This window comes from Dipteris shenzhenensis, chromosome 20 (assembly GCF_047967505.1).
Source record: "Dipteris shenzhenensis isolate YYH24624 ecotype China chromosome 20, Dip_SZ_1.0, whole genome shotgun sequence".
Lineage (NCBI taxonomy): Eukaryota > Viridiplantae > Streptophyta > Polypodiopsida > Gleicheniales > Dipteridaceae > Dipteris > Dipteris shenzhenensis.
Window position 1 is genome coordinate 47,833,504 of NC_141615.1, and position 19,057 is coordinate 47,852,560.

Here is a 19,057-nt window from a genome sequence, read left to right on the forward strand (position 1 = left end):
ATGTGTAAGATTGACATTCAAGAAGCAAGTTGTTGCAAACACCTTTGTTAATATTATACAAGCCACACAGCAAGGTTCGTAGGACATTTGATTGAATTTCTTGTGAGATTGTATACATGCTCTAGCCATTGCTTGCAGATATTATGAAACGCACTCGGAAATATAACTTTTTTTTTTTTCAAATAGAACATAATTGACGACAATAATAAGTAAGAGTGTTCTTGACACCAAACAATGGGAAGAACTCTTTTGCCAGGCTCAACACTATTCACTGTAGAACCTAGTTAATAAACAAATCTGTCATTAATAAAAAGCTGAAACAAATAAATACAGTCAATCCAGAGTTTAGGCAACGAGCAGTTTGTCTCTTTTCAGTACAAGTATCATTTATTATTATTGTGCACGCCTTTAAAGCAGGCTAGTAGCACATGTAAGTAATGCACTCTCGATGCAGGTTACGTGATTGAGCCTCCCAGGGTTTGCTGCTGTATGGCTAACTAACAGTGAGACAGATGCATGGCCTACATACAAGGAGCAGACTACAACCATCCCCTAGAGAGAAACCGTGATTGGCCCAAGAGTTATTGAATCAAGAACCTCACATGTCTGATTCTCCTCGTAAGGAAAGCTTCAGTATGGTAAATCATACTACTGTAACAATGAGTTTCCCACAATTCATGACTTCTTCAAAAGCACTGCAGCTTTGTTCTCCAAGCTCACAAGAAGATCATCAAAGCTCTTTTTAAAAGACTCGACTCCATCTATTTCTAACAAAGACCCAACATCTGCCCAATGAATACCCAACTCCTCAATTTTGTCATAGACTTTCTGAGCTTCCACAAAGTTTATATCAATAGTCCTTGAGACTTTTCCATGGTGCAAGAAAGCCTCAAGTGCAGCATCAGGCATGGTTGACACCTGAAAATTCCAAATAACTACGTTAGACATCTGGAAAATCTGAAGAGTTCCAAGCAGACCAGAAAATCAAACAGGTTTCAACAAAGGAAAGGGGAATCATTGCTTTATTTACTCACTGTGTCAGGACCAATAAGAGGGGAAACATATAGTGTGTCAGAGTATGCTGGGTTTTTAACACTCGTTGAAGCCCATAGTAAGCGTTGTTTTCTTGCTCCGCGTGATTTGAGAGCTTCCCACCGTGAGCCAGAAAATTTTTCTTGATAGAGCTTATAGGCTAGAGCAGCTTGGGCTATGGCAGCCTACACGAATCAGACAGACCACTGTTTCAATTGAGATCTTCCCACGACACCTAGTACATTATTCATCAGTGTCCTGGAAATGAGCATGGTTCAAAAGTTCGAGAGTAAGGACAACAAACCTTTCCTCTTAGGGCAAGAGCTTCCTCAGATCCAATTTCCTCTAGCCTTTTGTCAATCAAAGTGTCAACCCGACTTACAAAAAAAGAGGCAACACTGGCTATTCCTGACAGATCCAATTGCTTTGAAGCTTCCAATCCTTCAAGATACGCTTCCATAACAGCCTCATACCTTTGCAATGAGAATATAAGCTGGATTCCATGCATGCACACAAGACTGCCTTAAACAGATGGGGAAATGTATTGCACCACATAATAATAATGAAACCAAAATCTCCAGGACAAGAGACTTCATGTTTCGTAGTCACATTTTAAAACAGCTCAAAAACAGAATCAAAAAAACATGTATCACTTTAGTACCATATTGACAGTTAACATCGAAATCAACTTACTGTAACATTGACATTGATTCCCAAGGAGATAACGTTCTTGATAGCAGGAACACATTCTGCCGTCGCTGGGATTTTAATGTGGACGTTAGGCTGATTTACTATACTATGCAACCATTTTGCTGCTTCAATAGTCTCATCTGTCTCATGTGCAAGCCTTGGTGACACTTCCACTGACACATATCCATCTTCACCCTTACTTTCTTCAAATATGCCCTGGAAAAGTTTACACGCATCCTGAATATCTTTCACAACCAAGCCCCAGTACGCATCTTCTGTAGTTTTCCCTTCTTCAATGAGTTGCCTATAAAGTGAAGCACAAAGTTGAATGTTTGTTAGCTACATTACGCAATACAAGTATCCTTCATCAGGCTAGAGTATTGGAACCTTACAAATGAAAATTCTCTGACAAACAAAGGTAAGAAAGAGATGGAGGGGAAAGACTGGAAAGAGAGAGTAGGGGAGAAGGGAGAGAGAGGGAGGGAAATTAATGCCATACCCTCTGGAGATCCACCTAGATCTAGATGCTCACCTGTAACACCCCCATATAGGATAGTGGCAGCAAGGCGTGCTGCCCATTTGGCTGGTTCTCAGGCTGCAGAGGATGGCAGGGACAGTTTTGATTGCTCAGCCTTGGGCAAGGGTGAGCCTTGATCGCTCATGCCAAAGATAAAGGCTGGGAATTGGGCAAGCCTGGAAAAGGCAAGGCCAACAAACAGAAGAGTGACAACAAACCTGCCCAGGACGATGACTCTTCTGGAGGTGGAGGCAAGAAAAAGATGACATGCTTCTACTATGACAAGCCTGGACACTATGTAAGAGACTGTAAAGAAGAAGGATCAAGGAGTCGTCCAAGCACGAGTCAAAAGAGTCAACACCAACAGTAAACATCATAACAACTGTGGAAAGAGAAAAACTCTTTTGGTAATGACTCAGTGTTGACGATATCACGTATGCAGACCCAGGTGAAATTGTATTAATGTCTGACATTGAGAAATGGTCTAATGTGCAAAGGAACCAGAAGCCTTTGTGAAGGTGAAGGAAAGCATTGATTGTTGGAAATGACCCAACAGAGGGTACGCACAGCGGAAGGCTGATAGTAATGCCCAGGAGCTCACACAGTGTGATGTGGGGTGTGGAATCACAGACTTCTTAACTTATGTGCATAGATGTACAAGCCAGTAAATAGACAACACTCAGAAACAAATATAGAAGCAACAATTTATATTTCCGTCCATCCTCAAAGTAGGACAGGATACAATACCAGAAGGTCCTTCCACTACAAGCCTGACACTTCTAGATCTCTGAGCCCGCGTGCTCCACCTTGAGTATATGTAGACTCTCTGTCTAGATCCCTTCCACCTTGCTGTCCGGAAGCCAGCCTAGGTGGGCAGCACCTTGAGCTCAGTCTGCAGCCCTATGTCAGCCTCCTCCTCCTCCTGCGTGTAGGTCCAAGGATGGGCTAGGTGCTGCTGCTGTCTGCTCCCCAACTGCTGCTGCAAGTGACATTGAATGAGGGCTGGAGGCCCTCCTTTTATAGGCCCCACGGGGGCTGACAAAAACCGACCAACCTGCAGCAAACTGGCCGACCATGGTCCAGCCCTATTAGGGCTCACAACCCGGGGCTTTTTGGGCCCACTCTTCTAGGGCCTTGGCCCTCCAATCAAGGCAAGGGCCCAGCCTATATAAAGGCAGGTCCCTGCCTCATAGCAGCCTCTTTTGCTCCTCCAATAGGCCTCATCCAGCCCCGTACTGTTCCGTACAGTTGCGTGCCACCTGTCCCGGGTCTGCATACCCTCCGTACTGCTCTGTACAGTTGCGCCACCTGTCCCGAGTCTTCTCTAGATGTGCTGCCCACATGACAGCCATGATGCTGTCCATGTGGCAGCCCCTTTCTCTCTTTTTCTGTGGGGTACTGCCCTAGGTCTCCCTCCCCCATGCTCTCCTCATATGGGGGCTTACAAATGGGAAGGTGACCATTCCAACACCCCCTCACCGACACATCCAGGCCCAATCCAACACGCCGATGACAATGCTCCAGTAACTCCCTGGTCGTAGTCCTCTGGAACTTTTCGATGTCGAAATCTTTTCCTAGCTTTTCATCCAGTGGCTCCTACTCCACCAGGTCTGGTTCCGCTTCCGCACACCATCCTGATACATAGGTCCATCTTTGGTAGCACCTCTTGGCACCACCATCTTCTGTCACGTTCCTGCCTTCGAACTCGAGCAATCCAGCTGTCATGATCTTCCAGTTGTCCCCCTCATAATGAGTGAGCAACCTAGAGTCTTCCAGGCACCATGCTCTAAGGGTCTCTTTCAACCCATCCTTCCTTTGGCAAGGTCTGCAACCAATGAATATTTCCAGATAACCTGGACCATGAACTCTCGCTGAGTTCTCAAGCAGGTACTCTTCTAGCTTCAATACTCTTTGTCCATCACCTTCTAGCAATCTGTGTCCGAGATTTGAAGAAGCACCAATACTTCCCCTTCCGCCTTCGAAGAAGGCCAATTCCTTCCAATCTCGTATCTCCTGAGAAAAATGAAGAGCAGAGTCTCTCCACAGCATGCTATAAAGGCTCAAATGCTGTGAGGGTCTCTTTAAAGCCGTTCTTCCTTTGGCAAGGTCTGCAACCAATGAATATTTCCAGATAACCTGGCCCATGAACTCTCGCTGAGTTCTCAAGCAGGTACTCTTCTAGCTTTAGTACTCTTTGTCCATCACCTTCTAGCAATCTGCGTCCGAGATTTGAAGAAGTACCAATACTTCCCCTTCTCCCTTCCAAGAAGGCCAATTCCTTCCAATCTCATATCTCCTGAGAAAAATGAAGAGCAGAGTCTCTCCACAGCATGCTATAAAGGCTCAAATGCAAAATATCAAGTACATACCAGACTGTTGTACTACTTGTGTGTTTGCTCTGAGAGCAAACCTTGTACCTCATCGAGGCACCCACCAAGAGCCTGTGTAATCCTGTACTGTCCCCTTCTGAAGTATAGCATCCATCTGACCATGAGACCCCTGGGCCCTCCATGGAATCCACCCTCGTGTTGGTATCAACAGCCACACACCTTGAAGGTACCAAGCGCTCGATGCTATCCTTCACCTTCACAAAGGCATCTGACTCCTCATCGACCCACATCTCTATGTCAGACATCCTCACTGTGATTTCTTGGTCAACATATATGACCTCAGTAACATCACAGGAACAACTCTTTGATTACCACATTTGCTTTGGCTTCTCCCTCTGAATCTAAATCAGACTCCTTTTTGTTTTTCCAATCCGCCTTTTTCTTTCTGCAGTCCTTTGCAAAATGTCCTGCCGTATCAAAGTAAAGCAATTCTTCTTCTGCTTCCTCTTCGAAGTCTCATCGTCGTCAGAGTCGTCTTTCTCGGACTTGCCACTATTAGGCTTGCTCTTTCCTTTATCAACGTAATCCTTCGCCAGCATCGCCCTATCGTCTTTATTGTCGTTGTAGAGCTTCTCCCGAGCTTCCTCTTGTAGCAGTAATGGACCCAACTCCTCAAACGTCAGAGGTTTGGTCCTTTGTCCTGCTATCACGGTCGTAACAAAGCTCTTGAAACTCCGAGGTAGTCTCCCCAATACCATCAAGGCCAAATGGCATCAGTCTCTCTTCTAACCAACTACTGCCAGCTGATCCCTCACCACCGTGACCTTCGTCAAGTGGCTATGTACCGTATCTCCTCCTTCCATATCATGATTGTAGAGTTGATGCTGAAGAAGCAAAATCCGAGAGGTGTTGTCAGTCTCGTATAGATCCTTCAGAGTGACCCACGCCTCTACTAACATCTCGGCCATCTGGATATGTGAAAGAACAGAGTATGCCGTAGTCCCTATGATTAATGCCAAGGCATGGGCATCTCTGTCTTCCCAAGCTTCAAGCTCCTCTTTGTCTACTGCCATGACTATCTTCCCTTGCCTATCCACCATGTCCTCCGGCTTCGCCTCCACTCCTGTTGTCAACTTCCACAACTTCGGAGCCACTAAATGGCTCTAGATTTTCACCTTTCAGATCCAATAGTTGGTCCCGTCTAGTTTCCCAGACTCTCCGAAGTCAGGGATAGTGAATGAGAGAAATATGGGGGAGGAGGAAGGGAGAGCAGGGGCTGAAGAGGCTGTAGAGGTCGACATCTCTGTTGTTATACCACAAAGCAAAGTCAACCAATCTCAAATTTTTAGTAGACCAGAACTCTGAACGCACATGACTGTCACCCTCCTTCTCGCAAGGGCACAATCCTCCAATCGTTCCCAAGAGCGTCTGAATCAGAACTCTGAACGCACGTGACTGAACCTGAGTCACCCTCCTTCTCGCAAGGGCACAATCCTCCAGTCGTGAAAGTCGATTCCCAAGAGCGTCTGAATCAGGGTCGGCGGTCCCTGCCTTCAGGATCCCACACCTGTGAGACTCCTACTTGGGCTCTGATACCATGTTAGAAATGACCCAATAGAGAGTACGCACAGCGGAAGACTAATAGTAATGCCAGGAGCTCGCACAGTGTGATGTGGGGTGTGGAATCACAGACTTCCTTAACTTATGTGCATAGATGTGCAAGCCAGTAAATAGACAACGCTCAGAAACAAATACAGAAGCAACACTACATATTTCCGTCTGTCCTCAAAGTAGGACAGGATACAATAGCAAAAGGTCCTTCTTCTACAAGCCTGACACTTCTAGATCTCTGAGCCCGCGTGCTCCACCTTGAGCATATGTAGACTCTTTGTCTAGATCCCTTCCACCTTGCTGTCCGAAAGCCAGCCTAGGTGGGCAGCACCTTGAGCTCAGTCTGCAGCCCTATGTCAGCCTCCTTCTCCTCCTGTGAGTAGGTCCAAGGATGGGCTAGGTGCTGCTGCTGTCTGCTCCCCAACTGCTGCTGCAAGTGATGTTGAATGAGGGCTGGAGGCCCTCCTTTTATAGGCCCCAAGGGGGCTGACAAAAACCGACCAGCCTGCAGCAAACTGGCCGACCAGCCTGTGGCTTGTCCAGCCCTATTAGGCTCCAACCCGGGGCTTTTTGGGCCCACTCTTCTAGGGCCTTGGGGCCCTCCAATCAAGGCAAGGGCCCAGCCTATATAAAGGCAGGTCCCTGCCTCATGGCAACCTCTTTTGCTGCTCCAATAGGCCTCATCCAGCCCCGTACAGTTGCACGCCACCTGTCCCGGGTCTGCACACCCTCCGTACTGCTCTGTACAGTTGCGCCACCTGTCCCGGGTCTTCTCTAGATGTGCTGCCCACATAACAGCCATGATGCTGTCCATGTGGCAGCCCCTTTCTCTCTTGGGGTACTGCCCTAGGTCTCCCTCCCCCATGCTCTCCTCATATGGGGGCTTACAGATAGGGAGGTGACCATTCCAACATTGATTGCACTGAATATTTTATTGAGGACAATGCTGTCATCACATACATGAAGGAAGTGCCTTTGGAGGGACTTACAAGATCAGAGTCGGGAAGGATGCAGGAACCCTGAAGGATGCACTATAGAGCTACATATGGTCTCCGAGAGGTACCTCATCGTTTTCACCACAAGCAACTTGATGAGGGAATGGCATGTACTCTCTTTGTGCATTGATCCAGTGATATGGAGTGTGAAAATCCTTCATTGCAGACCTAGCCCGCATATATAAGTGCAAACTGGATATCATGGAATATCATGCAAATTGGATATCAAGGAATGGCTGATTAATGCTATGGTCTCACATCTCTTTATTTCAGTTTCTCAACTTTAGGTCCTAGAAGATAGTCCAGCCTCGCAGAGCAGAAAGAGGAGCCATTATTGGTTAAACTACTTCCTATTTGATGAAGTATATGATACCTAATATTGGCAACATGCATCAAAAGAATCCAAGAATGAACGAAATACTCAATCTTCACAAAAGAAATACAAAGCACTATGACTTAAAAGAACAGTAATAATTACAAAAAGTGCTTTCTGAAACTCTTCCGCTTAATTACCTGAATTGGTCATCATAAGCATTTGATGAAGAGATTGCTTTTTGGAAGATCTGTACCAAAAATTATCACAGAAAATGAATAGGAGGGTTGAAATAGAACCAACAATCAGGCATCTAGTCCTTCAAATTGCCATAGAAATAAAAAGCTACGTCAGCCACTATTTATCAATGGTTTTGAATTTGTTAGACTATGGATGTTCACATAACCATTTTGACCAACATGAATACTTACGTTTTGAAATTGTCTTCATGTTAACACGTGTAGTTTTGCAAATCTTAAATGTTTATCCATGGTCTATTTCTAGAAGTTCTATCACGCATGTGAGGTGCTTGCAATAAGAATGAGTTCTCTAAAAGACTCCTTATCATTTCTTCTTTGGAAAATAAAAAGAAAAACGTTCCCTTGGGTTAAAAATTAATTCACAGAAAAAAGAGAACAAAAGGAAACTAAATTGCCCTGCCTTATATCATACTCGCATAATAGAAAATATTAAAACATTAAATAGACTTGCCACAATCTAAATTCGTTTACTCCCAAATTCCACACCAAACCCCAAAATCCTGAATTTGCACCTGTTTTGAGAAAGAGAAAAAGGCAAGATGGAGTGCTAAGGCCAAGCTTTTTATATATTTGTTTATTACTTTGTGTTCTTCTATATTGCCAATTACACTCCTTCACATAGTTTTTCTTCCACATTTGTCGCCACATACATGTATACATTCAATCTATTTCAGTCTCCTCACTTTCCCAAATTTACATCCCCACTAATCGCTCTTACAAGATGATTATTTCCCTACAACGGTCACAGCTGTAGCACATGAACGGCACTTGACATATGCGAGGATGAGTTGTTGGTAAATGATTGTGATGGGGCCTTTTGACTGGAGGAAGGCTATGATGAGCCCTAAAGCGAAGTATAGCGAGAAAAGTGTATGACGTTTACAATGGTATGGTCATATAGGATAGTCACCTATAGTTTGAATTTTTATGGTTTTGTGAGAGTGCAGTGGAATCGAGACAGCAAAAGAGAGTACAAGTACTGCAAACTGAAATGTGAGGAAGGGAGAGAGAAAAGTTTGCACAAGAACTCAGGGAAAATGCCTCAAATGCTAGGCAAAAACTTCGAACAAGTGTTGGTACAATTTGAGAAGAGGAGCCCTATTTATAGGCCCCTTCTCCAGCCAACCTGGCTGGCCCAGGGGCCTGGACTGACTGACCCAGGTGGGGTGTAACCCAACCTGCTGATCGGGTCACCGACCAGGGTTTGGGGCCAGGTTGGCCCACAAACTGAGGTGCCTAGGCAGCGCATATATGGTACCCACTGGCGGCGTATCAAGAACCCTGGGCGTGTAAAACAGCCCCGCACACCCCCTGCCCTAGTCCGCAGCCATCGCCTCCATCGTGGCCTCTCAAAGAACCCCGAATCCATCCCCTCCTACCTCACATAGGCAGGCACACCCACAACAAATGGCATGCTACCTCTAACACCCCCCGGATCATGGGATCAACCTCAGGGTAGCTCACAGAGCACTTGCTGGTTCCACCCGCTTTGTTATCCAATCAAGTTGCAAGTGAGAATAACTTTTGCAAAGGCCATATTTCTGCTCAATTTCTTTTTATTGCATATGACTGCACAAAGGGCAGTGCATGTCTGTGTTTAGCATGAGTACTGGCTAAAGCATTGTCACTTTATTCTGTCATCAATTGTCCACACTCTGACTAATAATAGCCTGTAGAAATACCAAATATCTACTATCAAAAGACAATTTATCCTCAATATTGTGAAAATCCAGAGAAGATAGACTACGTACTGTAGGGTTACTTGTGACACCTCTAACCCCACTGTCGATTAAGGGCTTCAAATCAGTGACAGGACGCCGAAGATTATCATACCAAGGGCTTTGCCTCTGCTCATCATAAAGCTCATGTAACAGCGTCCTTTTTGAGACCTTGGTTTCCTTCTCTAGAATAGCACACCGTACCCTGCAAAAGTCTTGCACACATCAGCCATCACATAAGCAAGCCTCTGTCACGCACATTCATTTATCATTTTGCCATTCAGTTCTTGCATTTTATCTCCTAAAATGTAAAATGATTCAAGGGTGAAGGTTATGCCCCTTTCAAGATTATATAAGCAATGTCTCTTATGTTCTTAACTTAGTCCTTCTTGTCTTGCTTATTATACTTAAGTATTATAGACCATGAGCTTCATATGAAATAATTATTGGTAAAATCTGAAGTAGAATATTAGAAGCAGCGAACATGGCAGGAAAGCAGGGATTTATTTGAGCTCATAAATAGATTGTAAATCCTCGGTATTTAAAAGATACTAGCCTTAAGCATTTGAAGCCATAGTCTTGACCACATGTGGAGAGCAGCATTGTTTTGTGTTCGTTCCGTCTTTTGAAGAAAACAATATCTCCCTTGCAGACACGTGTAGCTTTGCAAACGACTTCACATTGTTGAGTCCCCCATCTTTCTGTCCATAGACTACCATTTTGCAAGCACGCCATTGTCCACTTCAATGCACTGACTGTAAGGAAAAATATTAGCATCCATTCAAATAGAAGAACACGCGATAAAACACTTGAATCAAAACACAAAGCAGAGTACCTCCTCCAATACCACTTGAATCAAAACACAAAGCATAGTACCTCTGAAACCGGCCTCTAATCACTCAGAGGGCAGTGGAACTAAACCTTTAATCACTTCAGCACTTATTTACAGCTCACAAAGCATATATCACAACCATTAACCATTGCATGATCACCATTTGGCATTTACCCATTTGTTCACAAACAAAACCACTGAAAAAGGGATGGAGGCTAGAATGCCCCTGCTCAACAAACATAGACAAGTGCAGCCGATTGGCCCCAAACACCGTGGCACCCTTTTCGGTATTTCTTTATATTTCACAGTGAAATGATTACAAGTTGCATCTGGGAGACCTTCCTTGCAACTGAGCACGTAGCCCCAATTCACTAAGCCTTCGCAAGGCTTTCAAGCATAGAACACCATCACATAAGTGCACTTAACCCATAGGCTCAACCCAAAGGCATTCTCTTTTCCGAAAGCAATTCCACTGGCTGTCCAGATGCAATCACACTCTCTTTCAGTGGTTTCCAGATGGCATTCACAAAGCTTTTCAAAGCTCCAAAATAAAATCAGCAAAGTACCCAACCAAAGAATGACTCATGTAGCACTGCATGGGCACCTGTGAGCCAAGAAAGGGGGCACACGAGGCCAATCAATAGCTTATGGCAAAAAGAAATTGGAGCAGCAAAATCACAACTCACCAAGCCCTGAAAACTCAAACCAAGTCCTCAATCGCCAAGAGGACATAGTAGCCAATGCCCAATTGCATTCTCAACCAAAGAGGAGTGCAAAAGCATGAAGAAAGAGCATTTATAAGAGCCGACCAGCAAAAATTCCACTGAAAAATGCGAAAAGAAGCACTTCTATCGCGAAGAAATGGGAGTTCTTGGGCTCAAAAGAAGCGTGCTTCAGAGAGGAATGCATTGAAAAGGTTTTGGAGAAGTTTCATCGCCGAAAAGTCCTCCAAAATTGAGAAAAACCAGTCAACCAGCACTTGGGACCACTCGAAATTCAACAAAAAGCTGTAGCTTTGCAAGAGGAGGGCCCAGGAGGCGGTAGAAGCAAAAAGGTCCAAAAAAAGCCACTTTTGCATATTCGACCAACAAAAGAAGTGCTCAACTCTGCCCCTTCTACCAAACGCACGGAGGGAAAAGCATATCACTACGAAGGGGAGGCAAAGGGGAAGCCATTGGACCAAACGGAAGTCGAGGAATCCAAACGGGTGAGGAGTTATGAAGAAAAACGAAATTCAGCTGAAGGAGGCTGAAAAACCAATCCAAAATCTCAACAAAGGGAGAAGATGAGAGAGAAAACCACACATGTGAAGTTTAGAAGGCCCAGGAAGGTCCAAGAAGGTCCAAGAATGGCAAAGGAGCATGTAGAAGACACTAGAGCCACCTGGAACTCTAGGGGGGCCACTGAAGGTACATGGCCCTCTAGAGGGCCCCATTAAAAATGCCACATCATCATTTCTCAGCAACCACTCTTTTAATTCCTTGGAATGCCTTTGGGCCTAGGGATTAATTACGCTTATGTGCTAGGCACCATGCCGCGTTTAATTACACATTATTAAGCCCATGCTTGGACTTTTTAAACCAAAGTTGTCACGGTCTTGTAGTACATTAAAGTACTTAGAATTTCACACCCCCGTGACAACCTCCTCCAATACTTAAGACTAAAGCCCTATAAATTTCATACCACTTCTGAAAATTAAGACTTCAAACCCTTACAATAGAATTTTTCATGGATTCATTAGAAAGAAATTTGAAGATTTCACAAAGATTATGTATAGAACAACCAACCTTCAAATCACCCATGTATAAACCTCCATTAATCAAATCAGGCATGAACATACAGAACATGGACATACAAAAGAAAGTGAGGAGAAACTACATCTCAGCATCCATGAATTACAACACCTAAACAAGCATGCAAAAGAATTGCAAAGCAGCGTTGGATAAAGGTAATAGGCTTTGAAAAGCCCATTTGACTCCCAAGATTCCCACCATAGAGAGATTGACTGCCTACGGGACAGTCTCTTGTTTTTGCAGACCATAGAGTCTGACATCTTGAATAGCCTTCTCTGATCAAAGTTGCATACTTATTGCGATTTTGGGGAAGTAGTTTATTGGGATAGATACACATGGATCCTACCTTCCCACCAATAATACTGCATGTAACTCCGATTATAAGTAAAACGAAGGGACACCAACTATATACCTTACCATTTCATTCCCCTCTTTTTGATTGAAAAGAAAATGCTCCTAGCTTATGCCCGCTTTGGTAGGGCTACATCTTCCTATCTACTTCAATTCTGGGCATCTGTAGGCAAGGTTGACTACACTGGTGAAGGCAGCCAGATTTCTGCTTATTCCTACCAATGCCATTTCTCGTTCAAACAAATAACTCTTCGTGGAAACCGAACTCTTGTCCAATCACAATAACTCACTTCTTTTTCTAGTCTCCACTGCCTGAAAACTTATCATTCTTTGAAGAATCATTGTCCTCTTTGAGCTTGCCTTTGCTCAGTTTACTCTTGCCTTACTCTTCAGTGACGCAAGTAAGACTTTCTCCTCCTCTCCATCATACACCTTGGCCCTTGCTTGTTCATGTACGTTCGCCACTGTTGGGAATAAAGGCATAATGTGCTATCCCTTGTATAAGTGGTACTTATAATGCCACGTCATCACCTTATCTATTCTTTGTATAAAAGGCAATAAGGGAAGTCACATCGTGGACTTTTGCTTCCCACAAACTTGTGTTCTCTCTTTTTCTCTATAACCTTTCTCCATCTCCCTCTTGCTTCCGCTCCTTGCTCTCATCAATTGGTATCAGAACCTCCCTACCCACCAACTTCTCCTCGTTCCCTAGCCTCCCCTCGCACTATGTGACCTTTCCATCGCAGGAAGTCACTTGTTCTTGCTGCCCACGCAGTCCAGCCACTCTCCCTCGCTGCCCCAGCTGTTTCGTGTTCATCACGGGAATCACTTCTATTCTCGTGCTCCTAGCTGGAGACATCTTTTGGGTGAGTGTACTTGCTGTTTTTCAACATTTTTGACTGGTTTTTGGGCTGTAGCAAGCGAAATACAGCGAGAAAGTGGTCAAGGACACTTTCCAGTTGGAGCTTTTGGTATTGCTACACCTCCTACAGCAGGGCGACTTCATTTGGATCACATTTGGTCAGATATGGTGCTGTTTATGCTGGGCGACAGTTTTCAGCCACACAGGAGCTGAATTTCGTCTGTCATTTTGGGGTTTTTCCTCCAGTTTTTTGTACTAAATCTGGTCGCCTACACTTGTAGAGGAATCCTGCCAAGTTTGGTTGGATTTTGACTTCCCGTTGCGAAGTTCTTGCTGATTTTCAGCTTCCAGCCACAGGGCAAGTTGCAGATCTGTGGATTTCGCACATTCTACTGCTGATTTGACATCATAAAAGTAGTTGCCTACTTGAAGGGACACTGTCTACCAAGTTTGGTTGAATTTCGCCTTCATGGTGCTGAGTTATCATCACTTTTAGGGTTCAGCCTGTCAGAAAGTGACACGTGGCAATCGATAAGGCACAGAAATTTGGGGCTTTTGCAATTTTATGCATTGGAAGGCTTGCTCTTGCACATTGAAGCAAGAAATTTTCAGTTTGGGACACAATGGAAGAGGGAATCTCAAAGAATTCAGAATATTCCAAGAACATTCCTTGAGCTTGATGGCAGAATATATCAGATGATGATTGGGAAAGTGTTGATGAATTGGCACGTTCTACAATCATGCTTTCTATTTCAGATGTGCTTCTATTTAATGTTAAAAATGAGAACACTGCATGGGATATGTAGAAAAGGTTGGAAGATTTGTATGCTCAACAAAGTGCAGCAAGCAAGGTTTATTGGCTCAAGAAGCTCATGGATCTTAGGATGAAGGAGGGCACAATTATGAGTGTGCACCTCAATGAGTTCAACTCTATCATCAAGCAGTTGGCAAATCAGAAATTCAACATTGATGATGAGTTTAAAGCAACATTCTTGCTTTGCACTCTTCCTGAGAGTTGGGATATTTTCAGAACAGCTTTGAGCAATCCAAATCCTATTCTTATTTATGCAGATGTTGAGAGTCAGCTTCTCATGGAGGAGATGAATAAGAAGAATAATTCTTCAAGTAAGTCTTCCACTGCTCTTAACACAAGAGGAAGACCTCAGAATAGAGGCAATGACAGCCAAAGGAACAGATCCCGCAGTAAGTCACGTCCTAAGAAGGATATTGAATGTTTTCATTGTGGCAAAAAGGGGCACATGAAGAAAGATTGCTTTAAGCTGAAAAGGGAGCAGAAAAAGAGCAACAACAACAATCAGGATGCCAAATATGATAAAGGCAAGCAACAAGTAGAGAGTAGTAATAGTGGTGTGAAGATTGAAGAGGTAAATGCAGTCACTCATGAGAGTGAGGATGACATTTTGTTTGTTTCATCACTTGATGCACATGCTTTGGTCACAGAAGAAGACGGTGAAATGACCACTTGGATCATTGATTCAGGTGCTTCCTTTCATGTGACACCACACAGGGAGTGGTTTTGCTCATATAATGGTGGTTTACACGGTGTTGTGCATCTTGGAAACAATTATGCATGCTCTATTGCAGGGATTGGAGATGTGAAACTTGCATTTTCTGATGGCACACATTTTATACTTCATGATGTTAGGCATGTGCCAAAGCTAGAAGCATATACCTAGATGAGTCCAGGAACATTCCCAAACTCAACATAGTGCAGTTTCAATCTCACGATAGTCACTCATAAGATTGAAAACCATAAACTCCATCACGCATAGCAAGGACTAGCTACTATGCCATCCCCACTAACGTCATCAGCGCCCAACAGTGGGTGTAGACCATAGTATAAAAGTATAATCTCACACATACAAATCCACACACCCACACATACTTGAGCATCCATTTATACAAAGTCTTCGTACTGAGTTTCTGTCGGCATTTAAGATAGAAAGAATTATCGCAATACTAGCAGGCCGCAACTTGGACGAAAACTTCACAAGGTGAAATTTGCATGTCCGCTAATACGGCAGAAGCATATACCTAGATGAATCCAGGAACATTCCCAAACTCATCCTCTAAAAACACAACATAGTGCAGTTTCAATCTCACAATAGTCACTCATAAGATTGAAAACCATAAACTCCATCACGCATAGCAGGGACTAGCTACTATGGCATCCCCACTAACATCATCAGCGCCCAACAGTGGGTGTAGACCATAGTATAAAAGTATGCTCTCACACATACAAATCCACACACCCACACATACTTGAGCATCCATTCATACAATCTCTGCTAAGACGCAAATGCCATATGCCGCTGTGATGCTCATCATGCAGACAATGCCTATGCGACGATCATGACGACAATGATTCTTTATTGTTCTTACAATGAGCCTTGGCACCAGTCTTTAAGGGGACAGTCTGCTCTGATTGACAAAACCCACCAATTAGAATGAAGTCACACCTGTCCAGAGTTGCTCTCTTCAAATCTCTACCGTCCCACATCGCAAGTACCTGCCTACATAGTTCCGCCTTCCTTTGGAAACTGAACCCAAAGTCAGCTTCACATCTGTACTTAATATCCGGATTCACTGATATTATTGCTTTTCAGATCAGTGGTAGCTATGAATTCCAGGTCCCTAGGTACCCCAAACATTCCAAATGCAGTGTTGACTTCACAGTTTGGTATCCAAAGCCAGACCTGTACTATGCATCCCAAGATGCATTTATGGTGCAAAAAATTCTTGGACACACAAATCAAAAGGTAAAATCAATGGCACGATTGTTCACATGTTAGTGGACAAGGAAGTACCCACAATTTCATTGACACAAAGAGCTCGCAGGCGTTGACTTTCCAGCATAATTACCAAGGAACGGCGTTCCGTCTTTCAGTAATGTGAGAACGCCGTTCCCAGGTGGAGTGCCTACCGAGAACGCCCGGGAATGCCAAGGAACGTTCCCAATTTTAGGAACGCTAGGGAACGTGGCGGAACAGCCAGGGAACGGCCGGAACGGCCAGGGTTTGGCATTCCCAATTTAGGTTTGCGCAGGAGCATATATAGCCGCCGAGGGGGGGTTTCCCACTCTCTACCCTCCCTCCCACTAAAATTAAAAAATTTATATAGAACAAGCAATAAAATAGAGGAAATTTTAAAAAATGAGTAATGAAGGAAAAGAAGAAGAAGAAGAAGAAGAACTTAGTAAGCAAAGCTATGCTTATATTCTCATCAGTACCCGAGCATAAGCTGCCATCTGGGCTTCGAAAGATTCCAAAATCTAGTTTTTTCAATCTCATAAGCACTAGGGTCAACTATACAACTGGATGAAAGTGGGGTTCACACAACCTGGTATGCACGCATATCCAAATGGTTCGACAGACAGAGCATTCAGATGGAACATCAGCCCCCATCTTTTAGTACAACTTGGGTGCCCCTATCCCCTTGGTCCCACATGATGTCATCAATTGTACTATACAATTGGACCTACTCCAACTCCATACGTCACAAACATGGGGCGTCCAAAAGTTCCCCACCAAGATCCAGTACTACTGCAACCACTTCTTGAGAGTATCAAAGGATGGAGTGATTATCAAACCCCCAATATCTGGAGGACAGGCGAACCTCACATGCCTTCAAGATTGCCATCGGGCAGATGCGGGTCTCGTTCAGCCCATCACAGCTCTACTCGGAGGGGATCGCTCAAGCAGAGGCATCACTCTCGACATGACCCACCAGAAATACAGATCATAGAGACCGCACCACCTGGCACAACGAGAGACGACACGAAAAACATAGATATGAGATATTTTCACAGCTCATGGGAGAGCCACCTTGGCACTAGTTAAGTGTTTTGACTCTGAGACTGACTACTAGTTTTTGAGTTTTGAGCTTTGAGCTTAGTTTAGTTTACTACTCACTTAGCGAGCCCTCTGCTTCAGCCCACAGTGGCTTGTATGAGTTACTCTATGATTGTACTTTGTCTCACAGGCCCGCGAGGCCTCCCAAAGACAGTAATACATCTCTCTCTCTCTCTCTCTCTCTCTCTCTCTCCCCCCCACTATTCTGCCCCTTTCTACTTCTGCCCAGTCCCCCTCTTACAAACACTACAAAAGACTTAAAATTATCTCAGATGAAAAGTTTTTGTTAATCCCAAAATTAATTTCAAAACATTCAGATATCATGTAAAGATAGATTGACAATAGATTCATTCATCATTTCAATATTTCCACATAGCATACAAAGGGCAGTAGAGTTTATAAAACATAATAGAGTATCAACAAGAGAACAATGTTTTTTTTTGGCTGTGGTTCACTAATTTGGCTGTATAAAATTAATGATGACTACGAAAGTCTCTTCAAAATTATAACAAATTTGAAACGAGTTTTGAGATGAATCAGTTCAAGCATTGTGGGGTGGCAAGTTTAACAAAAGTGAAATGATTCAGCAGAATAATAAACAAAAGTAAATAATTTGAAAGAAGTTCTGAGACTACAGTTTTTGCTAAACTATAGGAGGTAGCCCCGTAAATGTAAGGGATGAATGGGGAATTCTTCACTATTGTAGGGCGAAGTAAGAAGCTTCATATTTATGAATGCCTACAAAGGGGATGGTTTTGACGCGGAGTTTGAAAATAAAATTCAAGAAAAGTTCTTCTGCGCTGCTACTCTGCCAGTATGCTTCAGTAAATTTCTCGTCCCAATAAAGATGCTCTGCAAAACTATGCAACCCTGGCCACCAAGACTACGACGTCTTTGCCAATCAAAGTGAAAAGTGAATTTTGTGCATTTACTCTTTCTGTTCGTGCGAGGCGGACTAAAACAGTTACGACGGCCCAAATTGATCCAGCACATCTGTCCGTCTAGCAGTACAATTCCAACACCACGGTTGACTTCTCAAAGTTAAAAATCACCTTCTGCAAACAGGAGTTTACATTTTTTTCATTACGGAAAGGAGGTGACAAGTACGAACCCGTTGGCACTTGAAACTAAGTTTACATGGATTATCAACCTTAAGGTGCAAACTACAGGGGAGAGCTGTTAAGTTCTCATGCGCTCCATTGCCCAGCTGTATTTCCACGACCAAGGGGAACCAATGGAAGAGGTTTAAGAGATGCTGTAAGAAAAAAATTTGGAGAGGAGGAAGGAAATGGAAGCGCGAGTCCGTAACTACGTGCGAGAAAGCTTACTTTCGTGGACCTTGGGAAACGGAAAAGAGTTCAAAAGGGGATTGCAGGATCTTACTACACGTCGAGGAAGTCAAGGGCAGACGATCCCGACGAAAAGAAGGTTGGAAAGGTTGCAGGGATGGTTTGAAGGAGTGACGAACAGGGACAAATTGACGAAAAACTTGAGAGAAGCGATCAGATAAGGAGAGGGAAAGCGTTACTGACCTGGGGGAAGATCTGGAGAAGCGAAATGAAGCAGGAGATGGAGATGGAGAGGGAGCTTTGAAGAAGAAGAAGAAGAAGAAAGGGTACAGTTGATCACGTGGACTGATGCGGCGCCCCGTCACCCTCCAGGTCACGTCAACTAACCCACCATATACCCATAATTCTAAAATATAGCATAACAATTTCCCCCCCCCTCGAGTCTCGAAAGGACACTACACGTTTCTCCTCTCTTGATGAAGGTCTTTCTCTCTCACAGGTCGTTTGTTAGAGCCCTTTCTCGGGGGGACGTTGGGCAGGAGCGGCGGAGACATTGCAGGGACCACGTCCTAGCCCTTTCCGACTGTCACTT

General features: G+C 44.0%; 1 protein-coding gene across 2 annotated transcripts; it reads right to left on the reverse strand.

The window, feature by feature from the left end:
* Window positions 1-284: 284 nt before the first annotated feature.
* TRA2 (Aldolase-type TIM barrel family protein) lies at window positions 285-18,809 on the reverse strand. Of its 2 annotated transcripts, none has more exons than XM_087391529.1 (8): window positions 18,709-18,809; window positions 10,023-10,221; window positions 9,500-9,671; window positions 7,689-7,738; window positions 1,726-2,026; window positions 1,337-1,525; window positions 1,035-1,217; window positions 285-918 (listed from the first exon to the last, which is right to left on the reverse strand). In XM_087391529.1, exons 2-8 carry the CDS (start codon window positions 10,199-10,201, stop codon window positions 676-678), a joined length of 1,317 nt encoding a protein of 438 aa, XP_087247655.1. In that variant the 5' UTR covers window positions 10,202-10,221; window positions 18,709-18,809; the 3' UTR covers window positions 285-675. The 2 variants fall into 2 exon arrangements, with proteins under 2 accessions (XP_087247655.1, XP_087247656.1); XM_087391530.1 differs by having other exon boundaries at window positions 10,023-10,217; window positions 18,709-18,771.
* Window positions 18,810-19,057: the final 248 nt, after the last annotated feature.

What these genes read in the sequence shown, in the direction of transcription:
- TRA2 (XM_087391529.1), bottom strand. Translation starts at nt 10,201, where the DNA reads ATGGCGTGCTTGCAAAATGGTAGTCTATGGACAGAAAGATGGGGGACT. An exon ending in GTGTCACAAGTAACCCTACA is followed by an intron (nt 7,739 to 9,499) that starts GTACGTAGTCTA and finishes TTTTTGGTACAG; the next exon opens with ATCTTCCAAAAAGCAATCTC. An exon ending in CTCTTGCCCTAAGAGGAAAG is followed by an intron (nt 1,218 to 1,336) that starts GTTTGTTGTCCT and finishes TGATTCGTGTAG; the next exon opens with GCTGCCATAGCCCAAGCTGC.